Source organism: Notamacropus eugenii, chromosome 4 (genome assembly GCF_028372415.1).
Source record: "Notamacropus eugenii isolate mMacEug1 chromosome 4, mMacEug1.pri_v2, whole genome shotgun sequence".
In the NCBI taxonomy this organism is placed as follows: Eukaryota; Metazoa; Chordata; class Mammalia; order Diprotodontia; family Macropodidae; genus Notamacropus; species Notamacropus eugenii.
Window position 1 is genome coordinate 423,552,454 of NC_092875.1, and position 16,351 is coordinate 423,568,804.

Here is a 16,351-nt window from a genome sequence, read left to right on the forward strand (position 1 = left end):
ACAAAAAAAACAAAAACAAACTGGAGATACGAAGTGTTGTGGGTGAGGGACAGTAAAAAGGCCAGTTTTACTGGATCGTATTGAGGGTGAAGGGAAGTGTTATACAGGATAAATCAAAGGTCTTAGTTCAGTTTAAAGCTTTAATAGCATAAAACTGCACTAAGATGTAAAGGAAGATTGTAGCCAGGTTTTGAAGGGCTTCAAATGTCAAAAAGAAGAGTTTATATTTGATCCTAGAATTAATAAGGACCAGGGAAATGCCTTGTGCTCTTTATCATTGGTGTCTTTTTTGGTTTTGGATTTCAATTTGAGATGCTGTTGAAGAAAAACTCAGAATCTGCCCATTTGGTACGAACTGGTTTTAAGGATTGGATTAATACGATCTTGACAAGCAGAAAGTCAAGTACTTGAGGACAGGACTTTGTTTCCTTTGAATTTTATAATTAATAGATAAGGTTTGGGTCCAAGTCAAGAATACTAAAATAACATAATTTCTTGGTACTTATCTTAAAGGGAAAAGGGAGCCTTTGTATGCTTGCAGAATGCCTACGGGACATTGAGTTCCAAATGCCCCGTAGGTAGTTGGTGATGCCAGACTGAAGCTTAGGAGAGAGGCCAGGGCAGTATCTGTAGATTGGAGAATCATGTGTCTAGAGTTAATTGTTACCAATGGCAGCTGATGAGGTCACTGAGAAAGAATTTAAAGAAGAGAACAGGACTTAGGAGAAAGCCCTGGATAGTGGCCAAAGGTAGAATTAGGGGGCAGGAAATGGATGATGATTCTGTAAAGGTAGGAAAACCAAGAGATAGCAATCAACGAAAAATCAGAGAGAGCAGTAGGGTCAAATGCTACAGAAACATGAAAAGAATGAGAACTAAGAGAAGGCCTCTGGATTGGGCAGTGAAGAGAGGGTTGTTCACTTGGGAGAGGGCGATTTCATTTGAGTGAGGAGGTCAGAAGCTTGATTACAAAAAGTTGAGAAGTGAATGAAAGGGGAAAACATATAAGCAGAGGTAATGAGACAACTTTTCCAAGGAGAAAAAGCTGTGAAAGAGAACAGAGTTTAAAGGATGATGGCTTGAGAGGACTGGAGTCAATTGAATGTTAGCCCCAGGATAAGTGAGATGAAACTGTAATATATTTTATATGGGATACGTTCTTATTTGGGCACGTAAGTTCTTTCCTCTTCACATCTGAAGAGACTAATGGTTTCTTCCCACTTCCTCCAACTTGATATGACAAAATTGAACAATTAGAAATGTCAGGAAGATTATAACTTCCACTTAGTATACAGTACATGCTGTTACATACAATAATGTACAATGACCATTTTCTTGGGAAATGAGATTGAAATGTATATTTTAGCTGTGTGATAATACATCTTATATGTTTTTAAAACCTGAATTTTAGTGTAGTTACTTAGTACTAATTTTCATTTTATTAATGTTTATTAATGTCAGTAAATAATATTCTGGAGTTTTTAAAGTGCTTTTTTCAATGGTTTCTAAAAAAAGTTAAAATTATAATTCTTGCATCATTAGAATTATGTTAATCAGACTCCTTGTGTTTTAAAATTATTCTGATTTTTTGAATTAATTGTTAAACACGAACATCTTTAAGGGTAGACACCATTACATAATTGCCAATTATGTCTTTTTGGGTTCTTTTTGTGAAGTCTTGTTATCAGACTGATGTTTAACACTTTTCTGCTGGTTCCTTCGGAGTCCCCTCACACTGCTTATGGTTTTGTTGCTTTCTAGTTTCAGAAAGTTTTCATTGTGACTTTGGAATAATTGGAAATGTTCATCCCGAGGCTGCGGTTGTGGTTGTCCAGTGCATGGCTCGATTCATGGCTGCCTATTTCACCAACCAGCCGCTTTATGTGCTCCCACCTCACAGTGTGGGTGTCCTTCCTCCTCTTCACGTAGAATCAGGTATTTTTATTGAAAAAATAACACTGAGCTATGCCTCGGCTTAAACCATGCTTTGTTGTTCTAAATATAACACTTTAGATTAGGCTTCCTTTTGGTTGTTCTTTAGTTTGGATTGAGTTGACTTTTGTAATATGAAGATGCCAATAAGATCAGTCTCTTACTTTCACTGACTGGAGATATTGTGTCATCCCTTTTTGGTAATTGATATTCATAAGGATTCCTGTAACTGGATGGTTTTAGTGGAACCTGGACGAGCTTTATTTGTCACAGATATTGTACAGATATTCCTTTTTTTTAAAGGAAAGTTTTGTTGATGCCTTTTGAAATAATTGTTTAGGAATGAATATAACAACCTTTTCCTTCTGCCCCTCACCCCCTCAACCACTGAGTTTTCATGAGATCCTTCATACAGAAATTATATCTGGCTCCATTTCCACTTTTGGGATTCTGTGGTTTCTGTGACTATTTAGAACAGAACTGCCCTCCATATATAGGTATACATTCAGAAGTATTACAGCAAAGTTTGGCCCCGGGCTGTTGTGTCAGACTGTCTGTGGAGCCTTTGATATAATGTCATCAGTGAGCCTGACATATCATGTTGTTTGGAGGTCTGAGAGGGGACTGAAGAAAAGTCTAGTTTTGGTTATTTGCATTTGTTTTTGCTGCCCTCAAGTCTCCGCTCCCTGTCTTCTCTCCACCTTGAAAAATAGGTAAGGATCAGAATTGAATGTGGGAAAGAAAAAAGAAACTGAGAAAAAGAAGTGATGCCAATTCTTTGATCAGAACCTGCACTTGATTCTCAATTCCTGTTATGCCTCTTTAGGATAACAGCTCCAAGGAGGATGTCTTGAATAAGCCTTTAGGGCACTAACTTCAAACCCACCGGGCTGTATGGAGACAGTTTTCTCTTCAAATCCACAGGACCCTATGGAGACAGTTTTATATTTGATTGATTTAAATTGTTGTGGAAATGAGTCTTGATCTGAGTCAGATCCGGGTGTTCACATTTTTATCCACATCATTTACATAGGGAGTGAAAAGGAACTTTTAGAATGTGTTCAATATTATTTTGTAAGTCCATTTGGGTTCTTTGGATTTCTGTGGTTTTATTTTAAAAAGCCAACCTAAGATGTCCAAGAACACTAAAGGAGTTCATTCTTAAAAAAAACCCCAAAACCTCAAACACTTTCCTCCTCCCCCAAATAACCCCAAACCCTAAACAGTTTTACAGTTTGGGACTTTATTGCAGCAGATTGAATGCACCAGCCAGTCCGGGAAGTCATCACAGACCATGCAAAGCATGGAACCATGCTGGTATGCTGAAAATCCCATGTTGTTTTATAAATATGCTTAAAAATTTTGTTATCTCCTCCTTTTCTTTATTCGTTCGCAGAACAGTCTGTTCGAATCGTTCCTCTGCAGCACTCTAAGGTGGCAAGTGTGATTAGAGATCAGAACCTCTCTTGTCTGTGGACAGTGGAGTACGCCCTTGAATTGCTGTTTATCACTGGTCTGGTTCCAGAGGCGGTGTGGCTTGCTCACAGACTTGGTGACTGGAAGACGGCTGTTTCAATTGGCTTAGCCTTCACATTATGCTATGAAGGTAACAGCGATTTATCAAGGTTTGTACTTTTCAAGTATGTTTAAGCTCACAGTTACCACACTGATGTCATAAATTTGAGACTTTAATTTTTGTTATTACTGTTATTTGCATTTTATATAGGAACTTTGTCACTTCCCAAATGTATTTATTTAAAATTAATACCTTCAAAGAGGTACTTAATATTTTCAAAGATTAAAAACACCTCTACATTTTGTGTGGAAATTGAAAGAAATCCATTATGTTCTATTTTTTTTCTCTTTACAAAGACTACTTTGTAGCCTTTGTAGTCAGTTAAAGTGGTTTGTGTTCTGTTGTTTCTAAGATTCTGAATAATGAATTTTGCCCGTATATATTTATTTGATCTCTGAACATGAGGCCAGTGTAATTTTATGGGAAGTGCACCAGACAGTGAATTCTAAGAACTGGGCCCTTAGCCCCAGTTTTTATACTGTTAGCCATGAAACCATAAATATATTTATTAACTTTTTTATGACTCATTTTCCTCATTTATAAATCAAGAAAAATAATATTTCCACTATCTACTTCTTAAAGTATAGTTTTAGGCAAGGAGCTTATTAAGTAGTGATGTGTTATATTTGTAATATCTGTTGTTTTATTATATACAATTATCTTTTTACACATTAAAGTCGTATAATAAATCTTGGAATTTTCACTTCTTTGTAATAGGATTGACTTTTAACTTTGCTTTCCTTTCCCAAATGATTTGAGGTATAAGAAAAAGGACTTCACTCTACCATTAAACATGACTCCAACACAGATTTTTCAGGAAAAACTACAATGCTTTTTAGGTCAACCAGCATCTTTGAAAGTGGCTGATGAGTTGGGTCCTAAATACAAACAGTTTACAGGTATGGTGCCTGTCATTTGGTGTTACATATAACATATGTATATGTACATATAAATGTAAATTCTTTCACGCTATTTCTAAAAGTCTTAAGTATCCATGGATTGAACCGCACCTTAAGTTTGTTATGTGAAAAGAGTAGACAGTACTTGCAGTTTTAGCCCCTGAGCGCTTCCAAACTCATTAATACTCAAAACATGCTTCGAGACACTGATGGATCTGTGATATTTTTGTGGGTCCTCTTCTTATGTATGTGTATTACAATCCCTTTATACTTCTACTTAGTGCATTTCTTATTTATATTTTTCTAATAATCCTTCATAGAGAGCAATCTAATGTAAACAATTTAATGCAAGGCATATACACTTTGCTTCCCAGTACCCCTTCCAGAATCTGTCTTTACCACTGTCATTCAGTAACCTTGCTCCTTTAGGGGTCATTCAATCCCTGTTTATTGTCCAGTCAGGATTCTAGTAGCCGTTACCTACTAGCCTCCAGGACTCTTTCCCTCCTTCTTAGGGAACTCATCTCCTGGCTCACAGTCTTTCTCTTCTCCCCTGCTCCTGTCCCTCACGCTAGCTCTTGTCACACCTTCAGACACCTTGACTTGCCCTTTTTCTATGACTCCATCTCCCTTCAGCTGCAGAAATAGCTCTTGCTATTATATTATATTCCACTTTCATGTTCATGAACTCAGAAATTCCTTCATTTGATTATAATCTGTTGTGCCTCACAGCCCCTAAGCTTGTTCCGTCTTGCCCGTAGCCTGTAGCCTCTCTCCTGCAGTTCTTTTCCAGGCCGTAACTCCTGTACCGGCTCCCCTCTAATACCTGCCATCGTAGTAAACTGCTTGGGCCTTTATTGGAATCTTGCTCTGCCAAGCCTCATCCTTGTATTGCTCTTGTAACTGCTGCCTTTGCTCTTTGTCACGTGCTTCTAAACAATGGGAAAAATATGCCACTGTTCAGTTTGGGTTCATGACAAATTGATTTTGCATAATCTTAACTGGAACCTAACTCTGGCACAGTGATTCTTTTGCTCCTCCCTGTTCAATTCACTGTCACCACAGCAACTTTTCCAGACCTTTTCATCCCTCCTTAAACCATACCTATTCTCACCTTTCTCAACCAAGAACTTTGCCTCTCCCATGCCTGCCAGTCCCCTCCCATTCCCCTCTGCCTCCAGCTAAGAAAGACCAAAAGGCAGAGATGCTTGCTCTGTCTGGGACTGCATCTTGGAAGGGCTCACAGCTACAGCAGTACCCAGCTAAAGAAATGAAGACTGGAAAACTAACTTGGGGCCTAAGGGAATATGGCCTTCAGATTATCTGAAAGAGGCCACATATATATCAATAAATATTCCAAGACAAAGGAAAATATCTAAATACCTGATGAGGGGGAGGGCCCTTTGGATTTTACTTGGTGATCTCATCAGTTCCTATAGGTTTAGTGATCTGTTCACATGATCCCTAGATTTTTACACACACACACGCATACATACATATACATGTAGCCTATGTAGCCCCTTATCTCTCCTTGGAGCAGCTGGGTGGCATAGTAGATAGAGTGCTGGGTATGGAGTTAGGAAGATCCAAGTTCAAATCTGGCCTCAGACACTTACTAGCTGTGTAACCTTGGGCAAGTCACTTAACCCTATTTGCCTCAGTTTCCTTACCTATAAAATGAACTGGAGAAGGAAATGGCAAACCACTCCAGGATCTTTGCCAAGAAAACCCCCAGAAAGGGATCATAAAGAATTGGACATGACCAAAATGACTAAACAACAACAAAAAGTGTCTATCATCCACTGCCTTTTGGACATCTCTGATTAGATGTCCCATTGGCATCTCAAACTGAACATGGCCAAAGCAGAATTCGTTTTCTTTTCCTCATACCTCCCCTCTTCCCAACTTCTTTTTTACTGTCCAGGGTACCATCATTTTCCCAGTCACTCAGGCCTCCATCTTGGTGTCTTCCTTGATTCTGCATTCACATCAACTCCATATATCCAGTCTGTTGTCTACCTTCTCTACATCTTTTGCATAACTTTCCTCTCAGTTCACACAGTCAGCTGTCCAGATGTAGACCCTCATTGTTACATGCCTGTACTATCGCAGTAGCTTTTTGGTTCGTCTCCCTGGCCTGTCTGTCAGTATTTTGTCCATCTTCCATTCACTTGCCAAAGTGATTTTTCTAAAGCAGAAGAATGTCAGCCTTTCCTTGAATTCCAAGGGCTCCCACTGATCCTCCAGGACGAATATAAAATCCTCTGACATTGAAAGCTTTTTACCACGAGGCTCCTTCCTACCTTTCCAGTCTCCATGGACTCTGCTATACTCTACTATCAGCGATACTCACACGCCCCTCTTATCACCTGACAATGCTTGTGCTTGCTCTGCAGGGCCTGGGCTGCTTTCTTCCTCACCTGCAGCTTTTTGGCTTCCTGGTCCTTTCAGACTCATCTCAAATCCTGGTCTCCCTTGCTGCTGTTGTCTTTCTCTGCTTACCCTCCGCTTCTACTATGTTTATGTTGCATGAATGCTGCCTCTCCCATTTAAATGTGAGCTCCTGGAGGGCACGGACTACATTTTTTCTTTCTTTCTTTCTTTCTTTTTTTTTTTTTTGGCATTTCTTGTATCCCTATTGTTTAGCTGAGTGTCTGGTGTATAGCAGACCCTTAATAAATAATTTTAAGTGATTGTATGTAAGTATATTTACACTTGGGAGTTAGTTTTTAAAAAGTTAGGTGTTAGTTTTGAAATTTATCAGTTTCTACAAATTAATGGTTCTAAAATGCTCTTGTTAATATTTGTCTTCCCATTTTCAGATCCCATTGAAGAAGAAGATGTCGACCTACTTTTTAATTCCATTCAGGAAGTGTTGAAAGCAGCAGTTATGGCTGATGCTGATATCCTCTCAGAGACATTTCAGCTTCTGATAGACTCAGCCAAAGACTTCAGCAAGAGGTTATGGGGCTTAGTACCTATGGGCTGGTATCTTCCCTCTCCTCCATTATATTGTCCTCAGCCAGCTGTTCTTAGTGAGGTAGGTGTGATGGATTAAAATTTAAAGTACTTTGAAAATCAATTATCCTGTCCATTTTTAATTTTATTGCATTTTTAAAATAAAATTTTTTTAAATAAAAAAAGCATTTTAAAATAAATTATTTTTAATTTTTTTGATCTTCTTTGCTTTCCATTGTATCCCTTCTTCCTTCCTCTCAGAAAGCCATCTCATATGACAAAAAATAAAAAAGAAGGCAAAAAACTGTTCAGAAAAAAATAACATTAAAAGAATTATCTGCAGTGTTCCATACCCCTACCTCAGCCCTTCAAAAATATAGGGGGAGGTGCCTTCTCATATCTCTTTGGGGCCAAACTTGGTCATTGTAATTTTGCAGTATTATGTTTCCATTATTTTATTGTTGTCCTTTGCATTTATATTGTTGTGGTCATGATGGATATTATTTTCCCGTTTCTGCTTATTTCACTGTGCATCAGTTCATAAAAATTTTCCCTTACTTTTCCGTTCGTCATATTCATTGTATTTTTCAACACAATAATATTTTGTTAGGTTCATATACTACAGCTCTTTCCCAGTTGATGGACAACTACTTTGTTTCAGATTTTTCTCTACCAAAAAAAAGTACTACTATAAATATTTTGTTATTTACGAGCCCTTGCTTGTTGCTGTTGACTTCCTTGGGGTATATCCTATGGCAGAATCTCAGAATCAAAGGGTGTATGTAATTTAGCCACTTGGTTTGCAGGGTGCTTTCCAAAATGGTTGTCCCAGTTCACAGCTCTGACAATAGGGCGTTAGTATGCCTGTCTTTTCACAGCTCTTGTAGCCTTGAGTCCTCTTCTCTTGTGCTATCTTGGCAAATTTATTGAATATGAGATGAACCTCGGGGCTTATTTGATATGCATTTCTTTTGTTATTCGTGGTTTGGAGTAGTCATTCATATGTGATTATTCATAGTTTTGTAGTCGTTTTGAGAACTGTTCATATCATTTGACCACTTATCCATTGGCGAATGATGTTTGGCCTTATGTATTTCTGTTAATTACAGATTTGCGTATATTTGATCTTTATTAGAGATATTTGATAAAATTTTTTTCTTTTTATCCTAGTTATATTAGTTTTGTTCATGCAAAATCTTTTCAGTTTCATATAATTGAAACTATTTTGCCATTTGTAATTGCCTCTGTCTCTAGTTGTTTAAAATTTGCCCCTAGTCATAGATATGAGGTACCTGGTTTTGCTTCCTGTAAGGTTTTTGAAAATAAAACCATAATAAAAACTGTCTTCTGAGATACATAAAATTTTTTAAGCCATTTACAAATGAGAATGGGTAATTTCACACAGCATTCCTATTAAGTGATTAAATAGTATAGCTCTCTGTTTGTTGTCACAAAACAAATCAGAATTGAATTTCAGAAGTTCCAAAAAATACTTCCAATATTGGGTACAGAGGTATACAATGAATGCTTCCATTCTGTTATTGTTATTGCTCTGCCTATTTTGAAAGGCTGTTTTTTTCTTGTATTAAGTTGATCGTTTAAAAATAATGCCCAGTAGAACTTTTTCATCATTTTAACCCTTTTTTGTTCCCTCTTCTCTGAGAATTTTGTGTTTAACTTATTTTTCCTTTAAAACATACCGTCTGGAATGAACAGCTTTCAAAACTGTCTGCTTGTCTGTTTCTTTCTTGGCCTTTTTTTCTCTTCTCTATTTAAAAAAAAAATTAATCTAATTTTATAATATTTTTTTTAATTTCCTTCCTTGTAATTCTTTAGAAACTTTTCAGTTTGAGGACCGTTAAATATCATTCTTTCTTTCTTTTTTGCTTTAACTTTTAAAATTACTTATTTGATTGATTCCCTAATTTTTTAAATATTTTTTAAGTACAGTGCCCAGCATGTAATAAAGATCTTTGTTCCCTTCTCTTCATTTACAAACATGACATGATTCCTCTTTTTACCTTGCTTTTCTCAGGACCATGGTGATGACCTCCTATTGAAAGCTGAGAAGGATTATCGCCAGAAGGTGTCTGGCATCCTTCAGAGAATCCTCCTGCTGTTCCGGGCAGCTTGCTGCTCCTGTCCGGCAGCTCAGTGGTACATCTTAAAACTGAGGTGGGCAAGAAAAGTGATGCAAAAGGTAACGCCCCCCTCACCCTTGGCCCTGCTGTTGGTCGTTACCATTCTGGATAATCATCTGCTTCCCTCCTTTATGACCATCTCTGTCATTTTTACACTGAAGTGGAGCATCTCGTGTGTAGGGTCAGTCTTTTCTGTTGGACTTCTGGCCTTGTGAAATAGTCACTTGTGGTGCTTGCTGCTTGCTTGCCATATGGAGGCTAGTTCTGAAGCTCCCTGAGGACAGGGAGACTGTCATTTTTATTGGTGTCCCCAGCACTTTTAGCACAAAACACTATATGTGGACAGGCTTCTAGTACATGTGCAATTTAATGTGAGGCCATGCTAGAAACAGTAGTTTCCTTAGAGAAAGAGAAACCCGAAATATCCCTTTCTTTTGTTCCTGGGTGAGATGATTGATGGTCAGTCTGCTTTTCCTGCCCCAATTTCACACATGTACAAAGCAGTACTAAATGGGTTAGAATAAGTAACAGAAACATTTTGGACCTTTTTGCCCATGTTGCAGAACAGGACAGGGATGGACTTTGTTTATTTTTCTCAGAAATTTTATATGACCAACCACAAGGTCATGTGAAAGTTTTTAGGTCTTGGACTACTAACATGGACAGAACAATTACGTGATCTGTCTAGGGCTATTAAAAAATAACCAGACCTGGTGATTAGGCCTCAGATCTGTGCTTTCATTTGTCATCTGGAGGCATGTTCTGGTAGTTTTAGTGTATTGGCCAGTTTCCTGAGATGTCATCGTCCTTGCCCAGGGGCGTATGGCTTGGGGTGTCAGAAACAGGGCTTGAATCACACACATTCGGCTGCCCCCTGATAAACTGTCCTTACAGATGGTAAATAGAAAATGATGTTGACTTCATTGAGACAAGTTTTAGCCTTCTCAGTTTTCCTTTAGAGAAAACAGAGGATAAATAAATGTTTTCCTTGTTTTAGAGATGGTGAAAAAAGTAGGAGAAATTAAGTAAAACAATTTACTTGTTTTTTTCTCTTTAAAGATATATGTGAACTTCAGAATGATTAAAATGATAAGGTCACTTTTAAAAGTATAATTGATTCTAGAAAGATTTTAACTGTATGGTTATGCCAAAATTTTATTATAGTCTCATTTTCCTTTCTTTTTGATTAAATCAAGTGTTTGTGTGGATCCAGAAGTACTCTGTTTTGAGAATTACTCCGTTTTGTTCACTTCTGTGTAACTGTAGTTTCCGATGTGTCTATTACAATGCAAGTAACCCAAAGTAGGACATCCTGTGGTATCCTGTTATACAGCCTATTCAGAGAAATAGTCTAGCCCCTCACCTCCTGTTATGAAGAAACCCCTAATCCTGAAACTGGGTAAAAGGGGTATTATATCAGATTAGCCTTGAGCCCCATTGACATGGACCTTAACCAGTCAGCTTTTACCCCATCCCCCTCCTGTCCAGTTACCTTGTTATTCCTGTTCCTCCCATATTTGTCTAGGCCCACAGTGGTTCTTGTGAAATCTAATGTACTGGGGATTTTTAAAGTCCTATGAAATTAATATTTTTGTCATTTTTCTCTTTTCAGATTCGAATGAAAGGCTTCCTCCCTTTATTGAATCCTTTCCCAGAGTCTTTGCTTCATTATTGTAAGGTTGGTGTGGCATTCTATCGACCTGGAGCCCCTAAAGACCAAAAGCTTGATGAAGTTTCTTGGAAAACAATAGGTTTGTAGCAATATGAACCTCATGATTTATAGTTTGATCTGGGCACAAAGAGGAACTGCATGTGATAAGGAACGTTCCCAGATTAAAAGAAAACCTCTTAAAAATAATAGAATAGAGCACCTTTTGTATGTCAAAATACTTGTACATGTGTTTTTACATTTCATATTTTATAACATGAATTTATGTTGCCGCTACTCAAAAATATTTTAAAATTCGGTTACTATTTTTATGTTAGAACTTTAAATTTGCAATTTCAGTACTTATGAGGGTATACATATTTTGGGGTATGTACATATTTCTACAGGTTAAGTCTTACATCATTCAATAGTGGTTGCGACTGTGGTTTGAATAACGTGATTTATGCTTTAGGTGACACTTGAATGAATATATAGAATTTTCAGTTGGAAAGGCCCAACCCTTTCATTTTGTAAATGAGGAAACTGGTTCTAACCATTAATTTTGTACTTTAAAAAAATGATCAGATTGCTTTTCATTGTCTTTTATACTTTTTATAGTCTGTTCCTAGAGGAAGCACTCATAGGTAAGGGTGAAAGATGGCACAAAGTGGTTTTGAAATACAGCTTCCTTAGATTCCAGAACTCTTCAGATTAGAGACTGAAGGTTTTTTTCCCCTTCTTGCTTTCCCCTCATTCCTTCAGCTGCTTGAATATTTCAGGAAAACAAGAATGGGAATGAGGTGATGGCTAGAGGTGTCAAAAATGGGGCCCACCAAACTCGTGAGTGTAACCCAAACCAGGTTAAAACATAATTAAGAAATATTTAACAAAAATAAATAAAAATGCAGTAAAATATGATAAAACTAAGTCAGTATGCAGCCTGCAACAATCCTTATGAATTGTCTAGTGACCCCTGTTTCTACCTGAGTTTGACACTCTTGGTCTAAGCTCTCTGCCATCCTTCATACTGACCTGGACCCCTTACTGCTCCTGGAAAGTGCTTAGCTTTGCCACTGCGGAGCTGTGAGGCATTAGGCACAGCCTGAACTGCAGATGGCTCATCTTTGGGAGACATAGGCTAGGGGAAGTCTAAGGTATGTTCCACCTCCCAAATTTTAAAATTCCTCATCGCCAGGTAGATATTTTTAAGTGTAATAGATATGGTAGAAGAATTTATTATTTCTTTAGAAACAGTTTTGAAAACTTTTCCAACATGCCATCCTTTTACTCCCTGCCCCAATCCCGAAGGAAACACACATACAGCGCAAGTAGAAAAGGTTACCCATTTGAAAATGAGGCTGTTTTAGGTGGAGGTGGGCAATAAGTCTTTTTTAAACTTTTGAGTGTATAGAGGCTATACAGAGTACTGTATTTTTTAGAAAGTATATTTATGAAACATATACCCAAGAGGCAAGGGCCATCTAACAGATGGTGCAGTGGGTGGAGCACTGGGTGTGAGATCAGGAGGACTCATCTTCCTGAGTTTCAAATCTGGCTTCAGACACTTACTGACTGTGTGACCCTGGGTAAGTCACTTACCCCGTTTGCCTCAGTTCCTCATCTATAAAATGATCTGGAGAAGGAAATGGCAAACCACTCCAGTATCTCTGCCAAGAAAAACCCTAAAGGGGTCACAAAGAGTCAGACATGACTGAGATGACTCAACGGTAAGAACAACAAAAAGTGGCAGCATGATGTAGTGAACAGAGAGCTCAGTGTCGGGAAGAAGGAGGTTTGAGGCTGGCCTCTGACATATGTCTGTATGACCCTGTGCAGAGGCATCTTGCGATTCCCCGCAGAATGTTGATCTGCATTGGTACTGGGAATTCCTTATCTGGTGAGCTCACCAGAGCTTATCTGGTGATCTAAAAGGTATTTCCATAATGTGTATATTTTTACAGGGTGCCTCAAAAGTCACAGCACACTTTAAAGCTTTAGTAGCTTAAACTGCACTAAGACTTTTGGAACATCCTGAACATCTCTTTAAAACACAAAGACATGAGCATATATTGACTAATATTTTTGGTTCAGGTTGTTTCAGAGAACTCTGTGCTCTGTGTTGGATGCTTCATGTCCGGGAAAAATTGTCATACAGCTGTAGACAATATCAGATAGCAAGAGAAAATGTGGAAAAGAAAAAGGTATTCATATTTATAGTAAAATAATAGTAGTGATCATTGAATTCATCAGATTATTTTGTGAAATTAGTCTACATGGTCTTAATCTCATTTTAAAATGATTTTACAGAATGGAGAAAAATATTTCCAGAATTATTCCCTTCTTTATTAATTCCTCTCTAGGATATGGCGTTGGAGTTTGATGCTTGTATGGTAGAGCACTGTCTCAGTGCACTGGAATGGGCATGTAGAATGTTACCTTTCTCTAGGTTTATGAACATTGAAGAACTTGTGCAGGATATAATTCTGAGTCTTGTTGGAGAGCTCCCACCCACCCGAAAGGTAAAACTCTTAGCTCATGGAGGGCTGGGCCTTTGCAGGACTTTGGCTTTGATGTGACTTGTTTGCTCATAGAACTAAAATAAGTTTATTTTTGCGTAGGTAGCAGAAATTTTGGTGAGAGCATTTCCCAATCCTGAAGATATAAGAGTACCTTTAAGAGAGAAATATAATTCTCTTCATCAGAGACTCAGACATTGTGCTGTGAAAGGTAATGTGATTTCTTGATTTTTTTGATATTAAATGTATAAATTCCTGAGGAATATGATTTTTAAGTATTTATCCTCTATAGACAAGACTCTTCTCTGTCTCTTGTTTAGTAGAGTTGGAGAAAACAAGATCTTGAAAACCTGTTCTCTACGAAGGCTTAGTCCATCATAGGTTAGTGGAAAGAATGCTGCATTTTGAGTCCCAGGAAAGCATTTTAACTCCTGATTGTCATTTACGAGTTGTGTAACTGTGGATGAGTTCCTCAGCCATTCTGGACCTGTTTCCTTATCTGCAAAATGAAGTAGTTGAATTAGGTGACACCTATGGTTATGCGTCTATGAATGAATCCTGTACAGAACAGGTGATCATGTGGAAGTTGAAAAAGAATTAGAAGATACCATGTGTTCTTAACTATTATCCATTGTCTGAGTCTGGTAATTTAGTCATTCCAACACTGTTGCATTTTTTCTTTTATCGAGAAACTTGAGCTATCTTTAGCGTGAGAAGTATTTTGTTAAAAAGTCATTTATTCTTATTATTAGAAGTTTAAAAGTCATTATTATTTACATATAGAATCTACTGAATGTCCAAACCAGATCGGTAGGTATGTTAATATACTTATATCTGTTTTTAGAGAATTCTAGAGATAGTTTCTGTAATTTCTGTTCTATATATTCTGTTGAAATAGTTATATTTATAGTCAGAAACAAATTCTTTGTTTCTTTTGTTAATTTCTAAACTTTTTTCCTCTTGTTCTTTTCTGCTCAGTTGCAATGGAACACAGTAACTCTAACATCTATCTGTATCATTCAGTGAATTAAAAAACTAATTTTATTAAAAAACCAGGCACTGTGGGGATACAAATAAAACATTTCAAGAACGTTTTATTAATGCTGTTTGTTTTTATATCAAAGTCATTTTGGGATATAGTCCTTGTACCTTTTTGTACCTCTCCCTTCTCTCCTCCCAAACTCCCCAATACCTTTCTTTTTCCCTCAGTGATCCTTTACTTATATCAATAAAGTCACTATGCAAAATTGCAAATCTAAGACAACGACTGAGTCCCACAGCTGATGTTGCATTTTACTTCCGCAGTCCTCACCTTTCCAGTGAAAGAAGTGAGGAACGTTTCTTTATGCCTTTTCTAGGTCAAGATTAGTCATTGTAATTATACAGCATTTATCTTTGTTTTAGTAGTGTTCTTGTGTAGTCATTTTGTATATTATTTTCCTTGTGTTTAATTCTACAATCAATTTATATGTCTTTCCATGTTTTTCTGAATTTCTCAGTCTTTTTTTTTTTTTTGCAATATAATAATATTCCTTTACTACCACTACAGTAGGTTCAGTCATTGTCTAATCATTGGGTACCTACTTTGTTTTACATTTTTTGCTAACATAAAAAGTGCTCCAATGTATATTTTGGTATATGTAAGAAATTTCCTTTAGGGCATCTTGAGGGGAAGATGAGAGGCTGCATTTGCCAGGCAAGTCAAACTCACACTACCGTAATCACTATCTCTCTTTGGACCCTGATGGAGATAGCCTAATACCCTGAATTCAAGAATTTGGGAATAGCAGTGTCCCCTAAACCACTAGACCTGTTTCCATTTTGACTTCTGCAACCATCATTGCAAGGGGAAGTCATTGTGGAGAAGGAGCCCACTGTTCTCATCACCACTAGCAGCAACTGTTGACCAACTCTCTAGGCACAAGAACTCTGATAGAATCACCTGTGACCACAGGCTTGGCTTTCAGCACAGCCCTCACACATGTGACTCTTGTAGAGAAAGGTCCAGTTATCTTCACCACCGGCCAGCTGTCTGCCGTACTTATAGGACAGACGAGGTAGCCTAGCTGAAGCATCATGACACCTTGAGGGAGAGATAGGAGGCAGCATTTACAGGTCAAATCACCACTGGCACTATCTTCCTCACCATTTCCCCTTAGACCCTAATGGAGAAAGTCCAGGACCCTGAGCCCAAGAACCTTGGGAATAGTAATGCTTTTAGCCCAGTACCCACAACCATCTTCTGGAATGCGGGTCTACTCATGTCACTCCCTACTTAGTAAACTCTAGTGGCTTCCTGTTGCCTCAAGGAGCAAATACAAAGTACTGTCTTTGGTACTCAAAGTTCCTCCGAATAGAGTCCCTCCTGCCTTTCCAGTGAGAAGATTAAGATTAATCCTGTATCATTTATTTATTGATTCTATTTACAATTCGTTGATTTTGTCCTGTAACTGCTTTTGTCTAGTCATTGTTTAAGTCATGGTTCTTTGTCTCTGAACTTGGTTCAGAGATTCAGTTGGCCTGTAAGACCTCCAGGAATGTAACTGACCTTGGAGGATGCATGTGGACACAAGGGAGTTTGGGCCTGATAGCTTTGCTCCACCAAGCTATGCTTCAAGGATATCTGATTTGCTGTCCAAAAGTCTGGGCTGCTCTCTTGTACCTGGCCTCAAACAATGAGC

At 37.8% G+C, this 16,351-nt stretch overlaps 1 protein-coding gene across 4 annotated transcripts in view; it reads left to right on the forward strand.

Annotated features, from left to right (window-relative positions):
* The window catches only part of CPLANE1 (ciliogenesis and planar polarity effector complex subunit 1), a 125,867-nt gene that overhangs the window by 22,646 nt on the left and 86,870 nt on the right, over positions 1–16,351 (forward strand). For all 4 annotated transcript variants that reach the window (XM_072605790.1, XM_072605792.1, XM_072605791.1 and 1 more), the window contains exons 16-24: positions 1,762–1,935; positions 3,329–3,557; positions 4,268–4,407; positions 7,230–7,447; positions 9,401–9,565; positions 11,119–11,257; positions 13,246–13,355; positions 13,515–13,673; positions 13,773–13,881. In XM_072605790.1, the coding sequence (XP_072461891.1) occupies positions 1,762–1,935; positions 3,329–3,557; positions 4,268–4,407; positions 7,230–7,447; positions 9,401–9,565; positions 11,119–11,257; positions 13,246–13,355; positions 13,515–13,673; positions 13,773–13,881 (1,443 nt within the window). The remainder of the gene's footprint in view (positions 1–1,761; positions 1,936–3,328; positions 3,558–4,267; positions 4,408–7,229; positions 7,448–9,400; positions 9,566–11,118; positions 11,258–13,245; positions 13,356–13,514; positions 13,674–13,772; positions 13,882–16,351) is intronic.